This window comes from Schistosoma mansoni, chromosome 1 (genome assembly GCF_000237925.1).
Source record: "Schistosoma mansoni strain Puerto Rico chromosome 1, complete genome".
NCBI classification, from domain to species: Eukaryota; Metazoa; Platyhelminthes; class Trematoda; order Strigeidida; family Schistosomatidae; genus Schistosoma; species Schistosoma mansoni.
The window spans coordinates 32,455,887-32,482,999 of NC_031495.1; the positions used below are offsets into that span (position 1 = coordinate 32,455,887).

Consider the following 27,113-nt stretch of genomic DNA (forward strand, 5'->3'; position numbering starts at 1 on the left):
ATCTGCAGGCCTGAGCCGTGTCATCTGATTGAGTGGATGTTTCTGCATTCACCAATGCTGACCTTCTCTAAGTCTTACATGTTAAATATACGTATCTTCAGAAATCATATGCTCGGATTTAAAGACCGTCTAATTAGAAACCGATGCCACAACAAGTATTGATCGGAATATACTATCATCGTGAAGAAACTTATATATACAGCGCTACACTAGCGAAACTTCTAAACGGATTCAGCGCTACAAGTTTTCATAACGAAACGGGTACTTATAAAGCAAATATATAGTTGTATTTCATTTTCACAAACAGTTACTCGTTACGATTATCGGTATATCTCCCCATGGAACTACGAAGAAAACGAAAATAAAATTTGGGCAAGTTTATTGGTGCTTCACTACTACTGGTAAAAGAAGAGCAACACTTGGTGTAGAAAAATCAGTCTACAAGTTGTATATATAGTTAAGTTAAAAATACTGCTACAAAGAACTTCTAGTGGTAAACAGTTCCTGTCACGTCTCCACACTTCGTTTGATACCTGTACTCAATCCATAAAAAACTTTGTGTATTTGACGTACTTCCCTGAATTTATCGATGACCTGTTTACCAGTTCGACCCTAAATACTTTTTAGTACTTCACCTATTGATGGTGATTGCGGCATCACCTGCCTCAAATTTTCTTTTGCTTCTGAGAACAACTTTCTGGTCCATGCATCACAAACCATTCATGAACTACTACAAGGATGATTATGAAGCATTTTGAATGATTTTATGACACCTCCGCCGTCCAAAGTAACACAGAACACTGATTGGCAGTCCAGAAACATAGACCTTAGACGTCACATGCTAATTAAAGTTCTCACGATTTTTGATTTATTGTTAGACCTTGTGGTTTACGCTTGTGGTGGACCAAAAATTATATTAACTCAACAATAGCAATAAGGTTATTACGTCCAAATGTTAATATTATAGTATACAAATTCTAAGTTATAAACACAAAAAAGGTTAAGGGATGTTACTCAAGTCACCAGGTTGGTGCTTGTTCGGTTGCGTTTGGTAACAGAATCCGCAATTATGGATAATTAATAATACCAGTGTGGTTGATATGGTTCCAGTAATATACCTAAGCGTAGAATATAATGTAAATGTCGCTGCAGTCAATAAATGAAAATGATAAGTGATTCAGAGTTCAGTTATCGTAACCACAAGCAACGGAGAACAAGAGACGTGTGAATAGTAGTGTATTTACGAGCGGTTAACAACGTGTGTCATGAAATGAGCAATACAGAACGGAAAAGTGTGTTCAAGTCCATACAATTAAACAACATGTACAATCATTTTGTGGCGAATGTACAGACTGTGAAAATTAACGAAACAAATGCAAATAATACCAAAAGCTATTTACAAAGGAGGTGTGTTATGCCTACCTCCACACGCTTATGACCAAATGTGGATTGAAACAACCCAAACATATATTTAAACCTCACGTCCTTCAGAAGTTTACTTCTGGCGTGAACGTAGTAAACGTGGATAGTTCGAGAAGGAATAGAAGTATTCTCCTCTTCTTTTTGGAGTTCCTTTAGCACATTATCGAATTCAGTTGAAGATACGACCAGTATTCTAGTTTGACAACTATTAACCAGCAACACCTTCTATATTAGAATCGTCCCCCAACCAGTTAAAATCAGAAGTCAGATGCGAAGAGGTTGGGAAGATATATTTGATGTGTTATCAATATATCGAGAAGCGACTGATCTAATCTGGCTAGTAAACGTAGGAACTGTTTCCACGCTGGGTCGTATCGTGACCTGGTGCTGATGCATGACCGAACGCCTTCAGCTAAACAAGTCCACTAAAACTAATGTGGTCAACATCCAATGTCGAACACTTGAAAAGCTATTGGTTTTGGGCAATTATTTACAGATACAGATCACTCCCCCCTAGTGAGGTGGTGATGACCCTAAGACGTGGCCAGCCAGAAGTTTAAACCCAACGAGTTTGTCGTTGGTAAACACTTTTCTGATAGCTTGCTATGTTTAGCAGCGTCTGGTTGTCTTTCCCTACACTAAGGGACTATGAAGTGCAACATGGTAATAAGGAAACAAAGTAAAATGAGAATTTCGGTTTCTTGTGAAAATTCGTCGTTCTTTTCCAGCCGTCCTAAAAAAGAAAAAAAATATAAACGTGCAAGTGCATGTCGAAAATACACGTACTTGAGTAAGGACACAAGGTGAGCGGAAAAAAAGTAAATAAACTAATGCGCTTTTGACAGCATAAAAGCGATTGTAAAAAAATTGGTTTTTTGGGTTTTTTTTATAAAAAAATATATACGTTGAAAAGTAAAAAAATTGTGTTTTTTTGGAATAAGTATATAAAAATGAGCATATTAAAAATCTTTTATAATAAATAATGCAAGGGAGATTTGAGATAAAGTTTGTGTCCTACGTGCAATAGTCGTTTAAATGTTCTGGAAATTATTATTATTATTATTCACAAACACCTTATGGGTACATAAGTGCTGTGAAGAAACCATTTCGGGTTTCTTCAAAAATGCAATAATACACAATTTTCAATAATGTTAGCATTACATTTGCCATGTTTGAGAAAGCAAGGAAAAATAAAATATTAATAATAGAATAGTAATAATAAATCAGGTTCTGAGTAATTGGAAAGAATTTTGAATTGATTTTGAAGGAGGAAAGGAAAAAACTAAGGAAATAGAAATGAAGGAGTCGCGGAATACGTTAATATCTTAACGCAGAACAAGAATAAACAACTATGTATGTATAGCAAAAACGAGTAATAAAAATAAAATAAAATAGAATAAATTAATAAGTAAACAACTTATTATAACGGTAAGATATGACGTTAGAATAAGTGTTTGTGCGTATACAGTCATAGTTTTGGGTGATGCTATGAAAGTCTCAATTAAGTGCAAAAGATAATCAATATGTATGAGGTGTATATACATAGTGAAGATAAAACGAGTTGATAAGTTGAATTCAGCGTAACACAAGTTATTGTCTTAATCCAAAGCTTCGTAATCTTAAGAATAATATTTATTTAGAAGGAAAAAAAAGAGAAAAGAAATGAACACATAGTGAAAGGGTCCAACCGTGATCATAATAGTGTAATGGATATAGACTTTTGAGATAAGCGAATAATTTAAAAATAATAATAATAACAACAATAATAAAACCTTACGGATAAATACGTGTAGATTTATGTAACAGTATACAGAGTGAAACCGGGTATTAGTATAAACATTAGTGCAATAATAATAATTTAGAATGATGCTATCATAGTCACAATTAATTGCAAAGAATAATTAAATATAAATTTCTATATGTTATATATATGTTGTGAATATTTTAAAAAAAAATTATTTGTTTAAGTGGAACATAGGGTTTTTTGTTTTTAATTGTAGACTTTGGATATTTAGGAATAAAATATATTTAGAAGGACAAGAAGAGACGAAGAGAATATCTGATGTGTCGAAAGACCAATAATGATATTAATAACAGTAATAATTATAAATACGAACATAAGCAGACTTTGTATATTAAGATAAATATAAAATAAAGTGAAATAGACGTGAAAAGTTTCAAAGGTTTCACTTTGCTTTTCAGTCAGTTAGATAGATGACGGACCTTTTTTGTATAAATCGTTGTTAAGCACGTTGATATTCAATAGGTGACACAATCCACTTTCGGAAAGAAAATCATCAAGAAGACTTCGGAACCGGATTATAGTTTCACTGCATCAGAGGTTCATTGGCAGTCTATTCCACATGGTTGAGTAGCGAATAACGAAAAAATTCTGGCGTAAACTTGTGTGCGTTTTTGGAATCGCTAGAATATTTTCCTCATTGCGTAGATTGTGGGACGGTATCATAGAGTATGAAGGGGTAGATAGCGGAGAGTAAGAAATACCGTTAAGAAGCCCGTAGAGAAAGATAAGGTTTAATTTGATACTCCTGATCCAGAGAGGTTCTAGTTTGAGTTGTTGACATCTTTGGTGATAGTCTTTGTCGTCAGAATACCCCAAAACAGCTTTGGTGAACCTTCTTTGAACACCTTCAATTTTAATCAGGTCATTATGCCTGCAATTCCTGTAAACTAGAATACCATATTCAAGAATTGGTAAGATACATTTTCTGTATAATAATAATCTCGATTCGGTATTATTGAAATTAATCATTATGAATCCGATGAGCTTTCTAGCTTTGGATACTTGAGATGCAATGTGTTCAGAAAAGTTCAAACTGTCGCTATATCTTAAACCCAAGTCACGAACAGTGTTGAGAGGTTTCAGTGTATGTTTGTGTATAGCCAGATTTAAGTTAAGGCAACGGCCAATGTTAATAAATCCACTTTTGTCAACATTAAGTGGCAAATTCCACGAAATAGTCCATTCGTACAACTTTTTTATTTCTTCTTGGATTACCGTTGAAATATAGCTTTCTTTTGTGGGAGATGAGAATGAATAAACCACTTTCAGACCATCGGCAAGAAGAAAAGGTTTACCATATTGAAAGAGGGAGCAAACGTCATTGATAAAAAGGAGAAATAGTAGTGGACCAATTACACTTCCTTGTATAACCCCACTGGTTACATTCACAGGTTTGGAGTAGAAAGATCCAAAGCGGACAATTTGGCTACGTTCTTCTAAAAATGACTTGAGCCAAGATAAAAGGGGATTCTGTATTCCATATGAAGAGAGTTTTAGAAGAAGAAGTTTGTGTGAGACGCTGTCGAAGGCCTTACTAAAGTCGAAGTACAGAATTATCACAGACTGACCAACATCTCTTCTCTGGGTAATTTGATCAAAAAATTCCAGGTGCGATGTGAAGCATGAGCGTTTGATCATAAACCCGTGTTGGGATGGGCTGATCAGATTAGCCGAAAGCAAAAATGATAACAGCTGTTTGTGGACTATTTTTTCCATAGTTCTTGACAGCACGGATGTCAAATTAATTTGTCTGTAGTTAACAATATCACTGCGTGATCCGGTTTTGAATCTGGGGGTGATAAGAGATGTTTTCCATACAGATGGATAGGCCCCATATTCCATAGATAAGTTGAAAAGTTTTGAACAAAATAATGGGAATTCTCTACTACCATATTTCACAAATGATGAGAGAATCCCGTCAGGTCCACCGTCGTAGGACTTTTTCTTACTCTTCCTCCAGAACGCGTTGTCCTCAGTTTATTTTACGACGTTAGTGAAGTATCAACGTGTGTGTCGAATGGAGTACTACAAGTGTAGGAGCCGTGTCGTTCGAATGTACTGAAAGAAATTCGACGAAGATAGGGTTTCCTTCTAAGTACGCTGCTTTTAGGCGGTCGATACTGACGCTTTCGTTCGTGCCGTTCTTATCTACTACATAGTACTTGGGCTCACATTGAAGAACTTTGAAGGGTCATTCGTATGTTGATTCAAGTGGTCGTCGATGTGAGTCTCGACGAACGAAAACGTGTGTACTATGTCGCGATTCAGGTTGAACGAAAACATCAGTTGATTGAGGTCGAGTGTGAGCAGGTTTAACTGAACGCATTGCGTTTGTAAGCCCGCTCGTGTAAGAGTTTCGATCCATGTTCAATGAAGAAGCCGAAGGATCTACGAATTCTCCTAAAAGTCGGAGCGTCGTTCCATAAACGAGTTGAGATGCAGTGTATCCAATGTCAGCATTCACTGCATTGCGGATACCTAGTAAGACGAGTGGAAGAGCGTCTGCACACTTTGGAACGTTTGTAGCTGATAGAGATGCTTTTAGTTGTCGATGGAAACGTTCTACCAACCTGTTCGCTTGTGGGTGGTCGTTCGGAAACGAGTGATTCATAATAGTGTGGTCAGACAAAGGAAAAGTCAAGATTCGAACTGGCGTCCGCGGTCTGTAGTGATAGTTGAAGGGAGGCCGAAATTTGCAACCCATCGTTCAACGAAAGCGCGAGCCGCAGTTTCAGCAGTAATGTCCTTAATCGGTACTGCTTCTGGCCATCGAGTAAAACGGTCTACGCATGTTAGGAGATATGAGTATCCGTTTGAGTCGGGTAAGGGTCCTACCAAATCTAGATGGACGTGGTCGAAACGAGCGTCGGGGGTTTTGAAAGAGCCTAAGGGACATTTGTTGTGTCTTATGACCTTAGATTTCTGACACCTCACACAGGAGTGTGCCAACTCCCTCACGTCTCTATTCATACCAGGCCAGCAAAACCGTTCGGCTATAAGCTTGATGGATGCACGAACACCTGGATGAGAAGGATTGTGAAACGTATTGAAGACGTTGCGTCGATAATGTTTTGGTACTATTGGACGATCCCTACCTGTAGATGTGTCGCAAAGTGAGGTTTCCTTACCTGTTCCCATCTGCTTAATACTTAGTTTAAGAGTTGTCGAGGATAACTCGTGCTGAAGATCAGTGTCTTTTTTGAAGCTGAGAGAGTTTAAGAAGGTCGATTCCCTGAAAACTATTCAAGAAACTTATTCGGGACAAGGCGTCTGCGACTACATTGTTTTCTCCAGAAATGTGTTGTATATCTGAAGTAACCTGCGAAATTTAGTCTAGTTGTTAAGACTCTTGGGGTGAGTACTTGTCTGAAGATGAACTTAAAGAGAAGTTAAGAGGTTTATGATCGGTAAAAAGCGTAAATTCTCTTCCTTCGATGGAATGTTGGAAATGCCGTACAGCACAATACATAGCTAGGAGTTCCCTACCGAACGTGCTGTACCTAGATTCAGCGTCTAGCAACCGTTTCGAAGAAAATCCTAAAGGTTGCCATGAGTTGTTAACCCATTGCTGTAAGACTCCTCCGATTGCTGAGTCGGATGCGTCTACGGCGATGCTAATGGGCGCTCGGGTGTCTTGATGCGCAAGCAGAGTTGCCTTAGCCATTTGTTCCTTAACTGTGGAGAATGCTTTGCGAGCGGTGTCGTCTAAACTAATTGATTTTGCATCTCCACGAAGTTGGTCGGTTAACGGTTTCATAAGGGATGCGCAATTCGGTATGAACCGTCCGTAGAAACTTACGAGGCCGTTAAAATTTCGCAAATGCTTAATCGTGGTCGGTTCTGGGTAATCCAGTATGGCCGCCACTTTGCTTCTAAGGGGTCGGATGCCTTGAGCATCAATAGTGTGTCCTAAGAAGTCTAAGGAGTTGGTTCCGATTTGTCATTTCTGAATGTTGACAGTAATGCCACGCCTTTTGAGTCGATTGTAAACGATGTCCAGATGATGGAGATGTGATTCTCTGTCCGAACTTGCTATGAGACAGTCATCAACATACGCATGTACGAAGTTGAGACCTCGTAAGACGTCGTCTATGAACCTTTGGAAGGTTTGAGCGGCATTTCTTAGTCCGAAAGGCATTCGCAAGAATTCGTAGAGGCCGAAAGGAGTGATGATGGCGGTTTTTGGAATGTCGTCGGTTGCCATAAGTATTTGGTTGTAAGCCTTAACTAAGTCGATTTTCGAAAAGACAGTTGTGCCTTCTAAGGTAGCTGTCAAATCGTGAATGTGGGGCAATGGGTAACGATCGGGAATGGTTTTAGCATTCAGACGCCGATAATCACCAGTTGGACGCCAATCCTTTTTAGGGACCATGTGCAATGGGGATGACCATGGACGATTTGATGGTCGAATGATCCCTAAGTCTATCATGTGGTCGAACTCATTTTTAGCCAACCTAAGCTTTTCGGGAGCGAGTCGGCGTGCTTTTGAGAATACAGGTGGTCCTGTAGTCGAGATGTGATGTGTAACATTGCTGGTTACACAAGGCAATTTAGGTTATGGTTGATATATCCCGGAGTATTTGTCGAGTAATGATTGATATAGGGGGTCCATGGCATGCTTAATTGTGACTGGGGATAATCTGCAAACAGAAAAAGGAGTTACGCAGACAGATAACTTAGTGTTTCCGTCTATTAACTTTCGTGAGCGTGTGTCGATGAGCAGATTGTGGTATTGTAACAGGTCTATACCAATGATTGGAATAGAGACATCTGCAACAATGAAAATCCAGTGGATGGGTTTGCGTAAACCCACATTAAGGTAAACGTACCTTTTGCCGTATGTAGCGATTGGCTTTCCGTTTGCCGCCTGTAAACTTAAAACAGACTCGTGAAGTCTATCGCTAGAGTTCGCGGGAAGAACGCAAACTTCTGCGACGGTGTCGATGAGGTAGCGAACTTTCGTTGTCACATCCGTGGCGTATAACAGACGGCTATGTTCGCCGGCTACGGTTGCCGTTAACGCGTGCCGGCTTGGAAGTTTCCCGAGTTCCTTTTCGTGTCAGTGGATTCGGAGTTCGGATAATTGAAGGGTTTCCTGCAATTTCTAGAAGACTTACTATACTGGTTACGATACCAGCACCAGTCGGAATTATCTGTCTCTCGTGGTCGAGAGACAGATCGCCTACGTGAGATACTTCTACACGGGGGTTTTGACCGACTACGGTCATTACGAAATCGAAGGTAGCGTGTGAGTGTGTGACATAGTTCGGCTATGTCAGTCGTGGTCGTTTGAGGTTTTTCTTTGACGGAAAAGACCTCAGCGCTAGTGTATTTCGTAATTTTTAAAATGCGATCAGCAGATGCAGCCAGTTCATCTACGGAGTTGTTTTGAAACGAGACAAGAACTGCTTGCCATCGTTTCGGGAGTTTAGATAAGAAAAGCTGTTTGAATAGGCCATCGTCGAAAGTTCTTTGACCTATCACCTCGCTCATCCTTAACAACACGTCCGTCGCGGAGCCATGTTGCAGATCGATATTGTTAAGGAGTCGATCCAACCGTTGTCGATCGGTTAGATCTCCGTATTATGATGAACAAAAGATAAATAATTAAAGTATATATGAAAACTCGAAAAAATATCACAATATATAAAAATCAAATAAAGCAACACAATGAATAATTAAGTTCTAAAAAGGAACAGACTCACAGTTAATACGTTTGGTGTACCAGATCACATCGGTCTCACCACTGAAGATACGACCAGTATTCTAGTTTGACAACTATTAACCAGTAACACCTTCTATATTAGAATCGTCCCCCAACCAGTTAAAATCAGAAGTCAGATGCGAAGAGGTTGGGAAGATATATTTGATGTGTTATCAATATATCGAGAAGCGACTGATCTAATCTGGCTAGTAAACGTAGGAACTGTTTCCACGCTGGGTCGTATCGTGACCTGGTGCTGATGCATGACCGAACGCCTTCAGCTAAACAAGTCCACTAAAACTAATGTGGTCAACATCCAATGTCGAACACTTGAAAAGCTATTGGTTTTGGGGAATTTTTTACAGCTACATAGTCTAGCTTCTGAAACGCTTTTTCACCATTATATGTTGAAATGCCTCGCTTACGGTGACTAGAATATCTATTGAACATGAAGCACTATAAACAGGACTGAGTAATCGATTAAAAAGTTATTAATTGCAAAAATACTTTACTAAGTGAAAGAAGTACTATAATCAATTAAGACTTTCCGGTTGTTTGACATTTCGTCTTAATCCTTGAGTAAAACAGCGATTCACACAAACTTCGCGTATCTAGAGCTGTCGATTTATTCTAATCCCTGGTATGTTGTCTTCTGGACCTAGTTAGCTAGGTTCAGTAGATCAAGTAAGGAAGCAACAATCGAGACGTGTACACTACAACACAAAGAAAGCTAAACTAATGTTCATCGTAATAATTTTGTGATTTGATTGAAGCGAAAGACTACTTAAATATAAGAAAACTTAATGTTCATACAACCCAATGAACTCCCAACAAACCCACAGCAATTGAAATACGGAATGGTCGACTCACTTCAAACCGTTCAGGGTCGTTGAAAGAAAACGGCGGGCGGATTTAAGAGGGTCTAACTTTTTTACCGTGACCTTTTTTGCCATCCAGACTTTTCAGCCCTTAAGAAAATGAAGTTAACAGATGCTCTTTGCATTAGAAAAATTGTCCCGTTTATGCCATGTGACAGGTGGTTCCGGAAGGACAATTTAATGAAATTCGCTTTCGTAAGATATACATAACATTCCAGTAACGAATGAAGTTTTTCAAAGGTCGAATGGCCCGATGTCATAAACTAGGCACTAACCGTGTTATCAAGGCCTTCCAGTACATGAAAGATGCAAGAGAAGTCCGGAGGAACGAAATGAAATGCTTGTGGATGGAGCGACTGGAAATAGCTAGTGAACAGTGTGGTTTACCTAGTGCAAGAGCATTGTGTGAAGGCTTAGCCCAGTCTAATATCGCTCTTAATAAAAACATACTACAAATTTTATCTATTTACGAGCCTCGTACGTTCTCAGTAAGTCCCGATCTTTACAGTCATATTTCTCAGGCTTTAGTGGATTTGTCCAAACAATATCATCTTGAAAAGGGAGTATCTGTTCCCAACATGTCTTCACCTCAAACAGTTATTACTAGAGGGTTGCTGACTTCGCCTGTTGTTCCAGGAAATAGAAATTTATATGAATAATTCTGTTTGATAACAGTAAATTAACAAATAAATATCTGACTTTATTCTTTTTGTCTTTTTTGACACTTATTTCAGCTGCCCATCATTATCATGAATTACAATGTTTTGTTTCATTTAGTTGAAAAAGTCCTGTTGGGTTTCCAATGTGAACTCGGATTCACGTCCTTGTTAGGATTTTTAGGAAATAGCTATACTCAAAAGGGTCACCCGATCATCCTGAAAATGAACCGAAATGAAAGGAATCGCATTCGCACTCAGATCAGAGTTTCTCGGAGCAAAAACTCAGCATCTGTTACCCGATCCAGCTTCACAACTCTTGACCACATACGTTCAGTGTGGAATCAGTTAAAGTTTGGTTGGTCCATTCAGTTCTGGCCAAATTTCGATCAAAATGCAATTATATATATGCTCGGTCGGTGCTATTTCTCTCCTACTTCCGGTTAGTTAACGCGATTTTTTGCTAGATGTGGTGTTTCCTTGTATATTTGGCCACTGTAAATGGGTCCACATTATTGTAACTACAAGTATTGGAAATTGACCTAATAATAACCAGTCCGAATTAATGTAAATTAACGAATTTTTTCCCGTCAATAGTTTTGACTTATAGATGACCATCTTAATCACAGAGTATGTTACCTAAATGTTAAATTTCTTATGGTGTCTTAGCTATCTCATCACATTTCTCGATTATTGTAAATAAATAGTTATTTCATCCTAATTTGCGATTCACGATGCCATTTTTTCTTTTAGTGTTGTAAAGAATTCCAATTTAAACCGTAAACTAAGTAGGTCATAAGGAAGTCTTTTGTTGTAGATAACATGTTCTTATCTTCCTTGTTTGTAAGCTATGAATACATGTAAAGGTTACTTATGTACGAAGACTGTATTACCACATTCAGCTTTAGTTTACGATTCAGACGTGAGGGCGAGTAATATCTAATTGTTCGTATTTGCTAACCATCTAACTCATAAATTGCTTTGTGGGCTTAAAAATATTTATGTTGGTAATTTTAGTTTTACGTGATACTGCTCGACTCTGTCCTCTAGATATGTTCAAAGACATATTTTTTCTAGCTCAACAAAAATTGTCCACTTCCATGAGCATACATAAAGTGCAATAACGAAGCTGGGATCACTACCTATAGTACACGGTAGTTTCTAGAAATTTATCTTTCAACTCTCCGTTTTTTATGATAGTCCTTAAGAACCTTTACCAGTCGGGCGTGTGTGTGTGTTAGACTTGTTGGTAAAGCATTTTATACCGTTACTTAAATGTGCGACTGACCGACCCTGATACAGCTTTTCATAGGTGTATTGATTCTTTGAAAAAAACCTTATACAACACATTACAAAATAGTGCTTAACATTTTCGAGGTTCTCGTTGAAAATTGTTCTTAGAATCTGATTAAAATGTCTTCTCCCCGTGGTTTCTGGTACTTTGTGTCTCAAAGCAAATGCCAAATGTTGAAGAGAACTAGGCTTGTGGTGCTTACGTTTCCCAGTTATAACAACTCGAGCATATCGGTAGATCATATGTTCCTTCTATCACATGGGGGTAGAGGTGATTAGACAGTTAATAAAAGTAATACAACTCAATCATGATCACTTTTGCGTACTGAACATGAGCTACACCAGTTGTGCAATGATATGTAATAGGATATAGCTACTCATGTCATTAACAAATAACAGAAAAAACAACCACAGTCTACATTCATTCTCTGAAAAAAATTTTTAGAGTAATCAAATTGAAATTTTTTGGAAAAATTGTTTCGGCCTTCATCACGGTAGTTAGTGCTCACAGATCTAATTAGTAGTCATTGAAGAGACAAGCCAAATGTGGCTGTGAACGTGGAAGACAATAATTAATAAACTGAATATAATTTAGGAACAGTAATTCGTATAACAATAATCCATAGGTCAAAATGAAGCTTATAATAAGATGAATATAGATATACATAATCTAATTACTCAATAGATAGAAAATAGGAATATATATAGAATAATCGTCCACTAATAGGTCCCGGGAGTTACCTGTACTTATGTCTTTACTAGGATATAACAGTAGTCATTTCGAATGGCTTGACACCTTAAAATTTATGACCATATTGGCGTTGATGTTAAGTCAAAAACTTTAATGACTCATGGGGAATTGTCAGTATGGGGTTGTGGAGGCTGTTAAGTTTTATTCAAATCAAGAACCGGTGTAGGTTAGACAATCATTTAAAACTTGGAAGGTCTGGACGGCCGTTTCGTCCTAATATGTAACTTTTCAACAGTGAGCACCCACATCTTCACTTCCGATACAATTACTTGCTAACTTTATGGAAGAAATATTCAATCTTGCTACTACGAAACCCAGAAACTTTAAGGATACCTTTGCTGTCTAGTTCCATCAAATCTCACCACAATTGCTCCATATCGTTGTATTTTCGAATAAGGTGTCGGTTAGACCTTGGAAATGTAACTACGATAGGTCCTTGGTCATTCGCTCTCACATCTACACAAAGTGGCGAGTGGCGTCGGTTATATGGTGAATGCTACATTTCAACCATTTATTAATTTGACTAAAGTTAATTTTTGATTTTCATATCCTTCATATTTTTTATATATAAAGTTTCCGCGACTAACATTCAAAAATTTTGTTGTGTATCTTAATTTAAACCTAATGGATATTTTTATATGTAACCTAAAAAGTCTTGGTAATTTTATGTACATCAGCAAAACAAAGTTTTATAGCTAATTTTATCTACGTTTTTTGTACTTCAGACAATTCCCCAACTATCACAAGGGATATAATTTTGGATGGAGATTTTTCAGATTTTGCTTCAGACTTTGCAAGTAGATTATGGTTTACTTATCGTGATGACTTCCCCCCCTTATTAAGAAATCTTTCTAGTACCTCTACCAATAATATGCCGTATTCACTATCTACCGAAAGACCAGCATCATGTGACTGTGAAAGTATTCAAGCCGAAGTTGATCTATTCAAAACTCAATCAAGTACGTCCCATTTATTTTATTATATATACACAGAAAACTTATCGATTTACAGCAGAAGTAGTCATTTTATTCCACTATCTACAGATCATGTTGGGTCACAATCCACGAATATCCCGAGTCCATATATTCCTCTATCTGTCCAGACATCAGATTGTGGATGGGGATGCATGTTTCGATGTGGACAAATGTTGCTTGCTCAAGCCCTAGTAGTTCATTTTTTGGGCAGAAATTGGAGGCTAACAAAAAATCAAAGGTTTGTTCAAAATATCGTTTCGCGGTATACATAAAACTTCACTGACTATTTTTAAAAAAACTATAAACCTTACTCACTTGTCTTATGTACACTATTAACCTATTAGTAGTATTCATGAGTGTACGACACATTTGTTTTATGAACGTGCTGGTGGCATGGCGAACAGCAACTTAAACCATAAGGTTAGTTAGCCTTCTCTTCACTTCCTACCAAAGTGGTGTTACTGATATTTGGAGAATCCTATGCATTTTATGGTGTCTACATCAGCAGTAATCACCGTTCAACATGAATTTTCTACGGCGAGACAGAATTATAAAGTAATAAAATATTTTCTCAAAATGACTTTTAACATATTAATTTGCATAAATATACAACTGACTTTCGATCAACACGGATTATTATTACTATATATATATATATATATATATATATATATATATGACTTTCATTTCAAATTCCCTACAGATTGTCCGGCAAATTAAATCTTGGTTCACACCATACTACTTGTCGAAACTCTACTTTTGTATTATGTTTATTTCCTCCCCCAGCAAATAGTTTAACTTTAAGTTACCATCAAATACCAAGATCAAAATACTGGAGAATATGATTTCCCAATAAAACTAATAACATTAGCCACTAGCATGTCAATGGATTTGGAAGAAAGAATTATGACCAGGGTAACATGAAGAAATAATCGTGCGCTTTTGTAGGCATCGGCATCAAAGTTGAATTTATTGTGCTCTGTCCTTGTTCTGTTAAAAAAACCTGGGAAAGTATCATTCGCATAATAGTTTTTGTTCACTCTTGTCCGTGTTTTCACTTTTTTGACTCACATTGTGAGTTGACGGATATAAATTTTTTTCCTTAGAGCTAACAACACAATAAAACGTAACCTTTCTTGTAGGTCTAAAAACGGTTGACTATCAAATACTATTTTGATTTAACCACTTGGATAACCTATCATAGTGATCAGGTAGAGGTGTAATGATGAAACATTTGTTGCTTGTCGCTGTCTCAATAAAATTGGTCGAAGATCAGAAGTATAACATACAGCTATTGTAATGTTTTACATAGCCGAATTGTAGCATAAGTAAAATAGTAGCTATACTATTGTTGTTTAATCTGGTGAAAGTGAAGTATTTCCAAGCCAATAACGTTTCTAAAACCTATTGAAATATTTCAAAATGAAACCTTCATGCACCAATTTATCTGCCTAAAGAACCAAACAGGTTTTAAACTCAGTTGAAAACAGATTGCTTATTTATTCACGCTTTGCCGTTTTTTCTTACATAGGTTGTTACTAGCGTTAAACAATGATTATATTACTTGAGCTATCGAAGTTTTCTGTATCACCTCTTTCCAAAGAGAATGTTTGAAACATCCAGTAAATTACTAAAGTCTTTCACCAAACCTAAAATTTACATGAAAAGTTTATGTGGAATTACCATTTGAGTTAACAACGGCCAGTAGAACAAAGCTAACTTTGTTCACTGTCTGTTTATTTTCGCTTTTTGCTCCATTTTACTTGAAGTGCTAGAAACTGTAGCGCTCTGCTTTTTATTGCCCAAAAGTATTCTCTACACGGAGATTAATTTTTATATAGTTCGGTAACTACATCAAGTCTTTTGAACACTGTGCTTAAATATCTGAGAATGTGTCACACTCTACATTCATTTTATGTACTATAACTTCGAAGTTAATTGACATAGGTGGTGAACTTAAAAGTAAAATAACTGGTAATTAAAAGTTCTATTTATCTTTCATTTCAGTTTCATATGTCACACTTGTGTTGTGAATTGTAACAAAATGAAATAATTCAGTAAAGTTTAAAGTTTCATCATCCTATCATATACTACTTATATTCACTTTAATCATTCTAATTGTATGCTGTTGGTGAGATTCTATAGTGATACAATGGTAATTTTGATTATGCTTATACTGATAATCATAAAATTAACGAAATGTACTTACAATGATTTTATTTTTGTTATAACCTCCTCATAATTACCTTTTATTTTATAGTTTTCGATTTGCATATTTTCAGAGATTCGGATTTCAGCCTTCAAATTATCAAATGGTTCAATGATTCTTGGTCCCCATTTTCTCCGTTATCTTTGCATCGTTTAGTTCAAATGAGTGATAGAAAGCCAGGTGAATGGTGCGGGCCATCTTCAATTTGCTCGGCAATCTTACGTGTGATGGCAAAAGGAAGTTCATTGGACAGCCGCTTAAGCCAAGTACAGGTGTATTTAGCTCGTGACAGAGTTATATATCGTGAGGTAGTCACAAATTATTCGATGTCTCTTGTGTATTTCTGTAATATCATGTTTATTCGAAATAAACATGAATTGAGATTATTTGAAATTGACAATAAAAGTTCAAGTTAATTGGAGCGGATACCCATTCTTCAAGCTGAAGATCTCTGTAATCTTGCTGAGTCAAGGGTTTAGTTTCTATTAACCATAGCTTATCTCAACTACCAAGAGATTTTTTGTACTATAAAATTCATCTACCATGGCAGGTTATTCATTTACGTAGATTTTATCAAAGTTGTTCCAGGTTCCCAAAAGTGTCAACTGACTTGTCTTAATGGAAATTCTGTGATGTAATTGTTTTGTCATTATTTCGTTGTTAAAATAAGATGCATAATATTGAAAAACAGTGACTTTTCACATCTTTTTTATTATGGATTTATCTTTGTTAGCTCCCAAATAATTTATAATAGTCACCCCCCTAACTATTTCTACTTCTTTTGTATTAGTAAAAGCGTCCCACAAAGTTTCAGTGAAAATTTTATTAGTTTATCTAATAGTTATATTCTAATTTTATTTTGATCCCTTCCAAGTAATTATGTTGTAATTAAATGTAGATCTAAGATCTGATTATTTAATGTAATCGCTATTTAATTTAAATGGCTCGATAGGAATTCATTCCTTAAGAGAAGACAAATTATATACATAAGAATTTTTGACCTATCTTTTGTTATTTATTTTAGTAATCTGTCAGATACTAAAAAGTGTGAGTGCAAAACTAAACGTGTAACATAGTACGGATTCTGTAAATTAATAATCCATTTGGATATTCTAGAATTAATTTAAATTAACAGTTAGTATGAAAAAAGTTTTAATTATGAACTGATACCAACTTGATTACCACTTAGATTTTGGAAGAACTGGATATATACTTTTTTTAAATCGGAGATTGTTCAAAATTGCAAATTCACCCTATAATTTGAATCAAAATATAATGTTTCAAGTCCTAAGGCAACCACATTACCTTTAGACGCATTGAACCAGAATCTGTTGATCCATAAATTTGACTTTACCAGAACTGTTACGAAGATTAATATGTAGAATACTGTTAATTAAAAACCCAAAAGTTCTTGTCATTATAGTTCATCATTTTCTTAGTATGATTTTGTTATTAGTAAGTAGTCGTTTCTATCAACAATCTTTGTCGTCAGTTGAGTAATTATGTTATATCATTAACCATTGTAAAATAAAACAACGCTTTCTTTTAGACGAAATTGCCGTCTTTTTATTTTCGTATACCAAGGAAATTATAGATCTTGCAAGAGGATTACACACTTCATATCAGTATCAACCCAAGATATATTTCACTGATCACACAGCTTTATATCGTTCACAATCTGATCAGACTAACGGTATGTACGTTAAACTTTTGATTCATACCAACTGTAAATTTGACTTTCTTTTGTACATGTTTATATATTAAAACTTTTGACTTCATTCGTAAATTATTTTTTCTGTATTTGAGATTATAAAAATAAATCAATGGATTGGCGGATAAACAGTTAACTGATAATTAAATCTCAAGTTTACCAATCTTAAGCAACATAGAACCTCACACAAACGTTCATCCACCCAAGTTACTTCACTTCATATTAGAGCAATAAAAATAAGGTCAGTATAGGAGGTTTGTAAAGATTATTGGATGTTGCTGATGCCACGAACCGACCAAAATTAGATGTCTATTGAAAACCAGAAAGCACTAGACAGTTGTTTCGCCCTAGTATGTGCTGCTCACCAGTGTGTATCCACGACCTCACTGGACACTGAACCTAGGACCTCCGGTCTCTCAACGAACACTTTACCTAAAACCATTGAACTGCCGTCTGTTGGTGTACATGTCTAATTCCACTCAATTACCGATAGTGAACAGCCATCTTCAACTGTCTTCAGTAGGTTACTGCTTCATATCCGAACTTCACTGGTCACAAATTCTCACTAGAATTTCAGAATTATCTTGAGACTAGTCACCAGTGAGCACGTGATCTTTTTTAATTACGGGAGTTTTGTGGAGATTACTGAATGTTATTAATAATGAGACTAGGAAGATGGTTGTGCAATAGCGCTATTTATCTGAACTCAGAGATGCACATTATTGGATGCTGACTCAGTGATCTTGTGGTTAAACATTCACCACGGGATCAAAGGCTCTGGTTTGATCTTCATTGAGGTCGTGAATACACACGTCCAAGGAGCCCCATGCCTGGACGAAATAGCTATCCAGTATTTCCTGGTTCCTTAATAGATGGGTAGCTTATGTCGAAAGGAGACATATAAGATAAAAATCTGAGCTGAGAAATATCAGTGATAGTTTACAACGAAACAAGAAATATTGGTAGAGTGGAAATTATTAAATATAAGAACTCAAGTGAGATACAAACTTAGTAAATCTGCATAGCCATCTCGAACCATGCCACCTGAGGTTACGTTTATCTCATTCATCTCAAACAGTATCTGGATTTACTAACAGCCTAATCAATCAGTCAGTCATAATCAGTGTAGTGTCTAGCACGAATGTGTGTTAGGCTAAGTTACCATACCAGTTCAACACAACATGGCCCTGAATGTCAGAAGCGACAGTGGCTGGGTTTGCGTGATGAATGTCCCATATATGAAGAAAAACGACGGTCACAATTACAATAAGAATAATATGTAGATATATAAACATCAAGAACAATAAGTGTACAAGGTTATTTTATTTATTTATTTATTTTTATTTATTTAAACACATAAATATTGATACAAGGAAACACCAGATATATTTGCGCCGCACAAATCTCATTCGATTTGTGTGAGGGCTGTGATACTGCCCAGGTCAGTCAGTCAGCTACAACGTAGGACCAGGCACACATATATATCGGTCCAAGTTGCCATACCTCGTTAGCACAACAAGATGAACACCAAATTCATAGAAGTAGTTAATTTAGTGGTGGTAGTATATAAAAGAAAGGTTGTATATAAGGATATAGTATAGGAAGGAAAAAAAGTTATGAGGCAATTTCAATCTCAAGGTTTAAGGGAAGATAAAGAGTGTATACACCTACGCCATTGTGATCGATTCTGAGCCATGTCACCTAGTCTCCAACCATTGGTTACAATAGTCACGCGGACCCCAACCAGGTAGTTTGCATCTACCAACATGGCTCAGACTAGAAGTTAGTGACTTCAAGCACTGATGGCACGTTTTGGTTTGACCGCCCCTAACTCTTTTCCAACCATCCCCTACACTAGTCAGCATAGCGCGTCGTGGTAATCGATGTTCAGGCATACGTAACACGTGGCCTAACCATCTCAGTCGATGAAGATTCATGACCTCATCAACTGATTTACCATCATTTCTTAATAACCTGTGTCTGACCTCTCTATTACTTACCCGGTGATCCCAGCAGATGCGAGCAATATTTCTAAGACATCTGTGGTCAAATACTAGTAACTTACGAGTATCTTCTACTCTTAATGGCTATGTTTCACAGCCTTAAAGTAGAACAGAACGAACTGCTGCGCAGTATACTCGGCCCTTAATTGATAGACGGATATCTCGTCTTCGCCATAAGTGACGTAAGTTGGCAAAAGCCAAACGAGCGTTTTGAATCCGTGCTGAGATTTCGTCAGACACCAACCCATTAGGGCTAATCAGACTTTCAAGATAAGTGAAGTTGTCGACGCGTTCGACTACTTCGCTCCCCAACCTTAGTTCAGGTGTTGACGCAGGCCAGTCCTGGAGTAACAATTTACATTTAGATGGGGAGAAACGCATCCCAAATATCCTAGCATTATTAATTAGTTCCAACAGAAGACTCTGCATTTTGTCAGCGTCTTCACCAAACAGGACTATGTCATCTGCGTATTCTAAGTCGCTTAGTGGACCCCCTGGTAGGAGATCAATTCCTGAAAATTCAGTTGAAGAGAGTGTTATTTCCAGCAACAGGTCTATAATGAAGTTAAACAAAAATGGGTATAGTGGACAGCCTTGACGAACACCACTTGAGGTTGGAAAATGAGGTGACAGTTCGTCATAAGCTCTGATTCGACTGGTAGTGTTTGAGTAAACAGTCTTAACAAGGTCTATGTACTTCTGCGGTACGTCTTTCAATGTTCCATTCAGACTGTCTGGGAATAGTGGGTAGTTGTGCAGTAGCTGAAGGCCAGCTAAACTGTTCCTTAAAGTGTTCCGCCCATCGTTCTAAACGTTTGGGTTGAGAGCAGATAAGGGTTCCGTCTTTTTCCGAGATTGTCTCACACTTGACTTCTTAATTCCAGTTTCTTTTATTAGTCTGAATAGTTGCCTGGTGTTGCCTACAGCCGCTGCCTTTTCCATCTCTTTTGCTTTCGTTGCCCACCACTGCTCACGATCGTTCCTTAGACTTTTAGTCCACCTACATTTGATTTGTTTACGCTCTTCGTTGTGTTCAGAGCCTGATGGGATGAATTTACGCGAATCCATCAGTGAAATAGACTTGGAAGAAATCCATTGGTTTTTCGGAACCCTATGGTTTAAATTACTAATAGATGTGACTGCTGTTCCCACATCTGTTCGTATGTCTTTCCAAGCAGCATTTAAGTCAGTCTCGTTTACAGAACTGCCTAGATGTGAACTCAGTTGTTCCTGGAATTTACATTTGAATTTCTCGTCCTCCAGTTCAATCCTAATGGGTCTTCATAGTGTAGTTTTCCTGCGTCCAGTGAGGCGCAAACAAATGCGTGCTCGTATTAAAGCGTGGTCAGAGTCTAAACAAGTATTCCAATACGAGCGACAATCTTCTATCGAGCCTCTCCAACGATGGCTGATGGCAATATGGTCTATTTGAGTCCATCGTTGGTTTGGTGCAGATGGTCGCCATGTTAGACAATGTCTCTCCTTATGTTTAAAGTTAGTATTTGCTAAAAATAAACGATTGTCTGAGGATAGTTGCAACAGACGATCACCATTGTCGGTTTGTTGAGCCGGAATGCTAAAATACCCACCTAAATGTCTTTCTGTTTGGTTTAAGCTGCCTACCTGGGCATTAAAGTCACCCGCTGCGACTACTATGTCTGAGCGCTTAGGTTTCTGAAGAAGCTCAGAGAGCTCTCTGTAAAAGTCATCTTTCACTTCATCATGGCTGCAGTCAGTGGGAGCGTAGGCGGAAACGACGAAAAGGCAACGACGTGTATCCCTATCCCTCCGAGTTCTTACGGAGCCATTCAGCCGGACAGCACACAGGCGACTGTTAACGGGGATCCATTCTAGTAGTGCTTGTTCTGCCCTCGTACTAAGTGTTATGTCTACACCTGCCAGTCCACGAGAACTAGTCATGGGGTCGCCAGATACACGGAGGGTGTATTTCGTTGGCTGTCCATTTTGGCGAGGTGAGGTCAAGTGAATGACCACACTGGGATCTTGTATGCGTGTTTCGGAGACACAGCATATGTCAATGGTACGAGATTCTAGGGTTTTAGCCAAGGAGGCCTATTGACCGATTTGACTTTGGGTACGTACGTTGAAGGCTCCAATGTGTAGTTTGGAGCGAGGTTTTAGTAGACCTGGGACAGTGTTTCGCGCACTAGAATCGTTGGCCATGGTGACACTTGAGGAGGAAGTTAAAAGAGGAAGTTTAGTGTTGAAAGTCGAGGTAGAAGGAATAGTAGAAAGTGAAGAAGGAGATTGATTATGAATACAGTGGTCTTGAGTGCTGTTAGAGGTATGAGGGCAGTTATCACTTCCCGGTTGCCCACACCGTGGAAGGGTTTTCCTAGAGGTACCTGAAAAGTAAAATTGGGTTAGAAGTGGTCTTAATGACCTGGGAGCGTGACCGCAGTGCCCAAGGGACAACTGCTTGAGGTCGGTCACACACGACCTTCTTGTGGGTAGTTTTTAAAAGGACCTTACCGCCGGAGACGGAAATCCGTGGGATAAGGCGAGGTATGCATTTTCAAGGTCGACCTTTTCTAACCCCACCCCTCCTTGTGGGAAGGCAGCATCGCTGTTATGCTGGTTGTCTGAAGGAAACACCTTACTGCTGTCACACCTCTGTACAGTCAGCAGTACGACTTCGCCTTCTGACCTTGGGTTTGCTGCTTTTAATCTTACCCCTCTTCAATCGACCTGTCTGGCATAGTAGGACCTTGAGGAACGATTGTTCCAGCCAGTATAGCTCGATTGGTTCATCACGATAGGCAAGCCCGACCACCACGTCAAGGTAGCAGCAATGGCCCAGGTGCCCAAACTGAAGCAGGTGGTTTTCTTAGGGGGCCATACCCCGAGCCTTTGACCTAAAGGTCTGATCCACAAGGCAGTGGAGCAACGTCAAGAGGTGCAGTCCCATGGTAGCCGGTGACCAACGATAGGTTCATGCGCCATTTGTTCCTTCAGGATACTGGAGCTCATGTGCACCATTGGTTTGGAATCAGGTTTTTCCAACTCCCTTAGGTGGACCTTCAGTGTCCACCGTCCCAGTTAAAGCACCGAACATTCGCCTTTCGTAAACAACATCCCCGCTACGAGAAGGCAGTGAGTAGACTTCCCTAGCAGAGGCTGTATACGTGTGGCCGTGTGAGAGGATTTCGAGAGAGAGGGCGGTCCCTTCCCATTTTTGGCCGTACCAGGGCATTTGAGGGCCATGGCGTTCATAAGTGTTACCCATTTCCACAAAGTTTTTCTTGTTTGTGTTCTTACTTGGACTGCAATTTCTTATTAATTCTTGCTAATCACTACACAATTTTCCATCATTTACTGCCTCACAGTATTGTATTTCTGTGCTATATTTAAATCTTATTGTACCAAAAATTCGTCTCGTGTTATAAATGTCAATACAAACAACAATATTCTTACGTGGGCATACAAAAATAATGAACAAATACTGAATAAATTTCATATTCATCTATCAAATAATTGTTTAATCTGCGGTTACCGAAGCCGTAATTATTTCTGTTTGTAGTACCATGACCTAATAATATTGTGTGCCCTACCAACATATTCTATATACAAGTACAACTTTTAAGTTAAAACAGTTATTTTCATTTCTTGGTTTCAAACAATAGATCAAATAACTCGTTTCCAGTTTATAACATGAAAAATAGATTCAGTAAAAGTTATTCATTTTAAATTACAGACTTAGACAAATAAACATGATTGTTTTCATTCTGAGTTGAACAACATGAGTTTTGCTACTGTCAGTTGATTCTTCAAGAGTGATTACAGAATTGTTATTGATGCCAAGGGATTCTTTAGTCTAAACTTCAGACTGTAAATCATTTGACATAATAGATGTTGAAGTGCATTTGGGCAAACAAAAATAAAGGTTGGATCAATTTAATGGAAAGCTTACTTTGTGTTTACCAAATGCTCCAATTCACTTCTCGTCAAACAAACTGTTGTGAAAGCCAACAATGATTAAGATGTCAAAGCTCAATACTTATTTTCAAACTAACCTCCCTGGTTAGCTTTAATTTCAACGTTAATCTGCTATCACTTTACTTATGTATTTGATGTTTGTCATGATATTCAGCTAACGTTTCTAGTCGAGGATAGTTTTCGTTGTATATTGACATCAGTCAGCGATCACTAAACTGGTGTTTCGTCCTAGTTCGCAGCTCATCCGTCGCCACCTACAAGTCTTTTCAGCTGATAACATTTCGTGTGAAAAACTATCTCTGAAAACTGCCTAACCAATTAATATTCGGAATTTCTCCACTTAAAAGCTAAATAACCATAAGATAATATTCCATTCAATTTTCTGTAACAATACTTTTCTCCTATAGACTCACACAGCTTCAAACCAACAGCTATCTTATTACTCATCCCACTGATGTTCGGAAAAGGAAATCGCATTAACCCACGTTATATTCAAGTGGTACTGCGTCTATTTTCGGATCCAGCATTTGTAGGCTTAATCGGTGGTCGTCGAAAACATTCCAGCTATTATGTTGGATGTCAAAATAATTCGCTAATTTACTTGGATCCACATTTTACTCAACCCACCCAAAATCTGAATTCCCCTAAATTTTCAGTTGACGTAAGTATACTTTATTCATTTGAATGCAATTTTGCATCTAATTACGTTAAACGTTTTGGTTACAGGCTATAAACCACCCAAGGCCAAAACAGCCCTTGGCTATGTATGTTTATGGAAAAGTCGGACTTAAACGGTTTCTCGTGTCTTTCGGTCGCCGACTCATTGTCACAATGACCTTTGATGAATTGAATTTGGAAGAATCACAAATTCACACAATCCTAACAAGCCATTGTCATGTTTTTCTAGCCCTTCAGGTGCTGATTGCAGTATCTCCACCAGTTTAAGTAACACCATAGTGTGCAATGTGTTGAGATGTTAGATGATTAGAAGAAGTCGATAGAAAACCCCTGACTTCAGTTTTGTGCTAGTTGATACTCGTCAGCAAAGAGTACCGATAGGTCAGTCGTAGCCCGATAGTAACGTCTCAGATTGTGAGGCTGGGTATCGTGAGTTCGAACCGCACAAGGACCACTGGTTCACTTAAGATTACACGTACGCCTTGTTAAAGTGTCACCTAGCACGAAATTCAGGTCAAAGTTTTCCTGTCGACTATTTCTAATCACTCAACAAAAGACTCGGAATTTAGAAAAACGAAAAAATGAGTTCTGAAGAATTTGAAGTCGGAGGATCTCGTGACATGTTTTGAACAATGGAGACGGAGATGAGAAAAGTTTTCGCTACAAATGGGAACTAATTTTGGAGGGGATGAGACTGATGTACTTAGGATTTTGTATAAGAGTTTTCATGGTACCACTCCGTGTATTTATTGGACAGATAACGTACAAACATATACTTCCGGAACTTTTGTCACACTTTCAGTATTCAACATTCCTAAGTTTATTGGTTACTTTTCATAATAGCATTAAGCTCATAAAAGTAACTAAACATAGTAAAGTATTAGATGAAATATTCACCAAGTTTATCATTAATTTAATGCTTATTTGCCTAATTTTTCCTACCATATGATTCCTCAAAATCTTGATGACATTTTGACAATAGCTGTTACATTTCCTATATCAGTTTTGAATATTGTTGTACAAAATCAAGCTAATGGTTCCAAAGAAACGTTATCATATTGTTACACAAACAAAACTCAGGTATACAATCTAGTAAGAATACTCAACCCCTCTAATCTTTCAATAACCTTTATTCTGATATAAATACCAAATGTGTTTCATCAGTGATAGGAGGAGGAAATATATTCAAACGAATAACTCTTATATCAATGGTATCACGAATTTCAACTAACTAACAAGAGATCGACAAAGTAACTAATCATGGTGAATGTAATTATAAAAGTCTCATCGTACGCATATTACGGTACCGTATACCAGAAATAAATACGTTTCTCGCGGCGAAATGAATCTCCCAACAAGTTCATTGCTAACTTGAAGTCGGCTACGAAAATCAATATTAAGAGGGTTCTAAGAAGTGTTGCACTGAGTTATGAAAACGTTATGTCTCCTTAAGTAAATCTCGTCTGAACGATAATTACTTCCTAAGCATCAAGGAAAGTTATATATATAATCACTGCAACCTAAACAAAACCACCCTAACTTAACTCTGTTTGTAAATCACAATATATCTGTACCTAACGCTTTATATACCAAGTTTACAAGACTTCACTGCTACTTACTACATTAGTGAATTTCCGATGTACATTGGATGAAAATCTCAAATCAAATAGTTAGTCTGTCAGTTCACGCTCATTAGTCAACCACACTCACTTTTACTAGCCACACATCAATTGTCCGTCTTAGTTCGTCGTTCTAGATCAATAAAAATCCTTGCTAATCATTATATTCGTACTTACATTCCTTCTCTCAAAGTTTCTGAGTTTCCCTGCCTGCTTGGAACAGACCATTTCAAGGAATGACTTTCATTTGTAAAAGAAGATGACATAGAAACGGTCGACTACCTCCCAAGTTGACCTAAAAGACAATGTGCTTATTCCTTCGCAACACTTTCTATCTATATTTTGACCGATCTCAGTTTACTATCCGTTTTTTGAAAACCTTTGATATTATTGATTACATTAGGACATTTATGTACGTTAAGTAAACTCTAGTGACCTACAACACCAGGCGGTTGGCGATATATAGTTCTAAATCTGCTGTTTTCACTCAGTTTTAAATCCACCAAACTGACTCCACATCCACAGTTATATTGGGACCTCAAACCTAAATTTATTGTTAATATTGTGGTGCATTTCTTGGTTTTCGTACAATAAATGTATTCGTTAACATCACTATCTGAGCAGTGATTCGTATTATTTTAAATAACTTGATATTCTGAATCTTTATTTTTCAGTCTTGGCACTGTCCTATTCCTAAAACGATGAGTGCAGCGAACCTAAACCCTTCTTGCGCTGTTGGATTCTACTGCAGGACTAGAGGAGAACTAAGTGACCTTATTGATAGGTTACCTATCCTTATGTCAGTAAGTGATAATCTCCAGGCATCAACTAGAAGCCGACCTGTTGCATTCACTGTTGAGGTGTTAGGTCTTGACAAGACGAAAAACAGATCTTCGTAGCACTATTGTTTTTCCAGACACCTGAATGTACTTTTTTATGGATAACTTCAAATGTATTACTTCCGTATATTAACAAATATTATCTTAATAATGATATACATGGCTCCATATTTGTTTTTTTTTTCATCGAAATGAACTCAGTTTAATAAAAAGTAACTAGCAATTGAAATAAGAATTATTTTAGGGTAACTGTGTATAGCTTCGCAGAGATTTAATGTAAGTATTGCATTACAAGTGGAACGCTGCCATGTTCGAATGCTGTATTCTGGAAAAGTTATGTTGACAATAATGATTCCAGTGGTTCTAATGCAACAGTATATAGGGGAAAAATTACTGGTTATCATCGAAATGACATATATGTTGTCACATATGTGTATGATTTCAGGGAATGTTAGTTTTAATATGAAGATTCAAATGCACTAAAAATTGGTCGAATATTCTTTCAACTAGTCACACATATCAACTTCATGGGGACCTAAAATTCCAGGAACACAAGCATGACGTCTTAGTTTTGCTGCTTGTGCCTGAGCAATCTCAGCTTCTCTTTCTTCCAAA

The 27,113-nt window shown here is 37.5% G+C and overlaps 2 protein-coding genes across 3 annotated transcripts; both read left to right on the forward strand.

The window, feature by feature from the left end:
- Positions 1-9,819: 9,819 nt before the first annotated feature.
- On the forward strand, positions 9,820-10,514 carry Smp_004980 (putative 50s ribosomal protein L20). The gene is made up of 3 exons (XM_018794086.1): positions 9,820-10,003; positions 10,039-10,296; positions 10,330-10,514. The coding sequence occupies exons 1-3, from the start codon at positions 9,908-9,910 to the stop codon at positions 10,465-10,467; spliced, it is 492 nt and encodes a 163-aa protein (XP_018648534.1). The 5' UTR covers positions 9,820-9,907; the 3' UTR covers positions 10,468-10,514.
- A 131-nt stretch (positions 10,515-10,645) lies between these two features.
- On the forward strand, positions 10,646-26,558 carry Smp_124830.1 (family C54 unassigned peptidase (C54 family); the record flags this gene model as incomplete). 2 transcript variants are annotated; one of them, XM_018794088.1, is made up of 8 exons in its annotated part: positions 10,646-10,906; positions 13,234-13,305; positions 13,352-13,467; positions 13,501-13,720; positions 15,765-15,999; positions 17,276-17,384; positions 23,770-24,023; positions 26,334-26,558. In XM_018794088.1, exons 3-8 carry the CDS (start codon positions 13,380-13,382, stop codon positions 26,556-26,558), a joined length of 1,131 nt encoding a protein of 376 aa, XP_018648535.1. In that variant the 5' UTR covers positions 10,646-10,906; positions 13,234-13,305; positions 13,352-13,379. The 2 variants fall into 2 exon arrangements, with proteins under 2 accessions (XP_018648535.1, XP_018648536.1); XM_018794089.1 differs by having other exon boundaries at positions 13,520-13,720.
- Between the last annotated feature and the right edge of the window lie 555 nt (positions 26,559-27,113).

Bases quoted from the DNA above. Each gene is read 5' to 3' on its own strand.
- Smp_004980 (XM_018794086.1), top strand. From the start codon at position 9,908: ATGAAGTTAACAGATGCTCTTTGCATTAGAAAAATTGTCCCGTTTATG. The intron at 10,004-10,038 runs GTAAGATATACA...TAACGAATGAAG, and splicing joins ATTTAATGAAATTCGCTTTC to TTTTTCAAAGGTCGAATGGC. The intron at 10,297-10,329 runs GTAAGTCCCGAT...CATATTTCTCAG, and splicing joins ACGAGCCTCGTACGTTCTCA to GCTTTAGTGGATTTGTCCAA.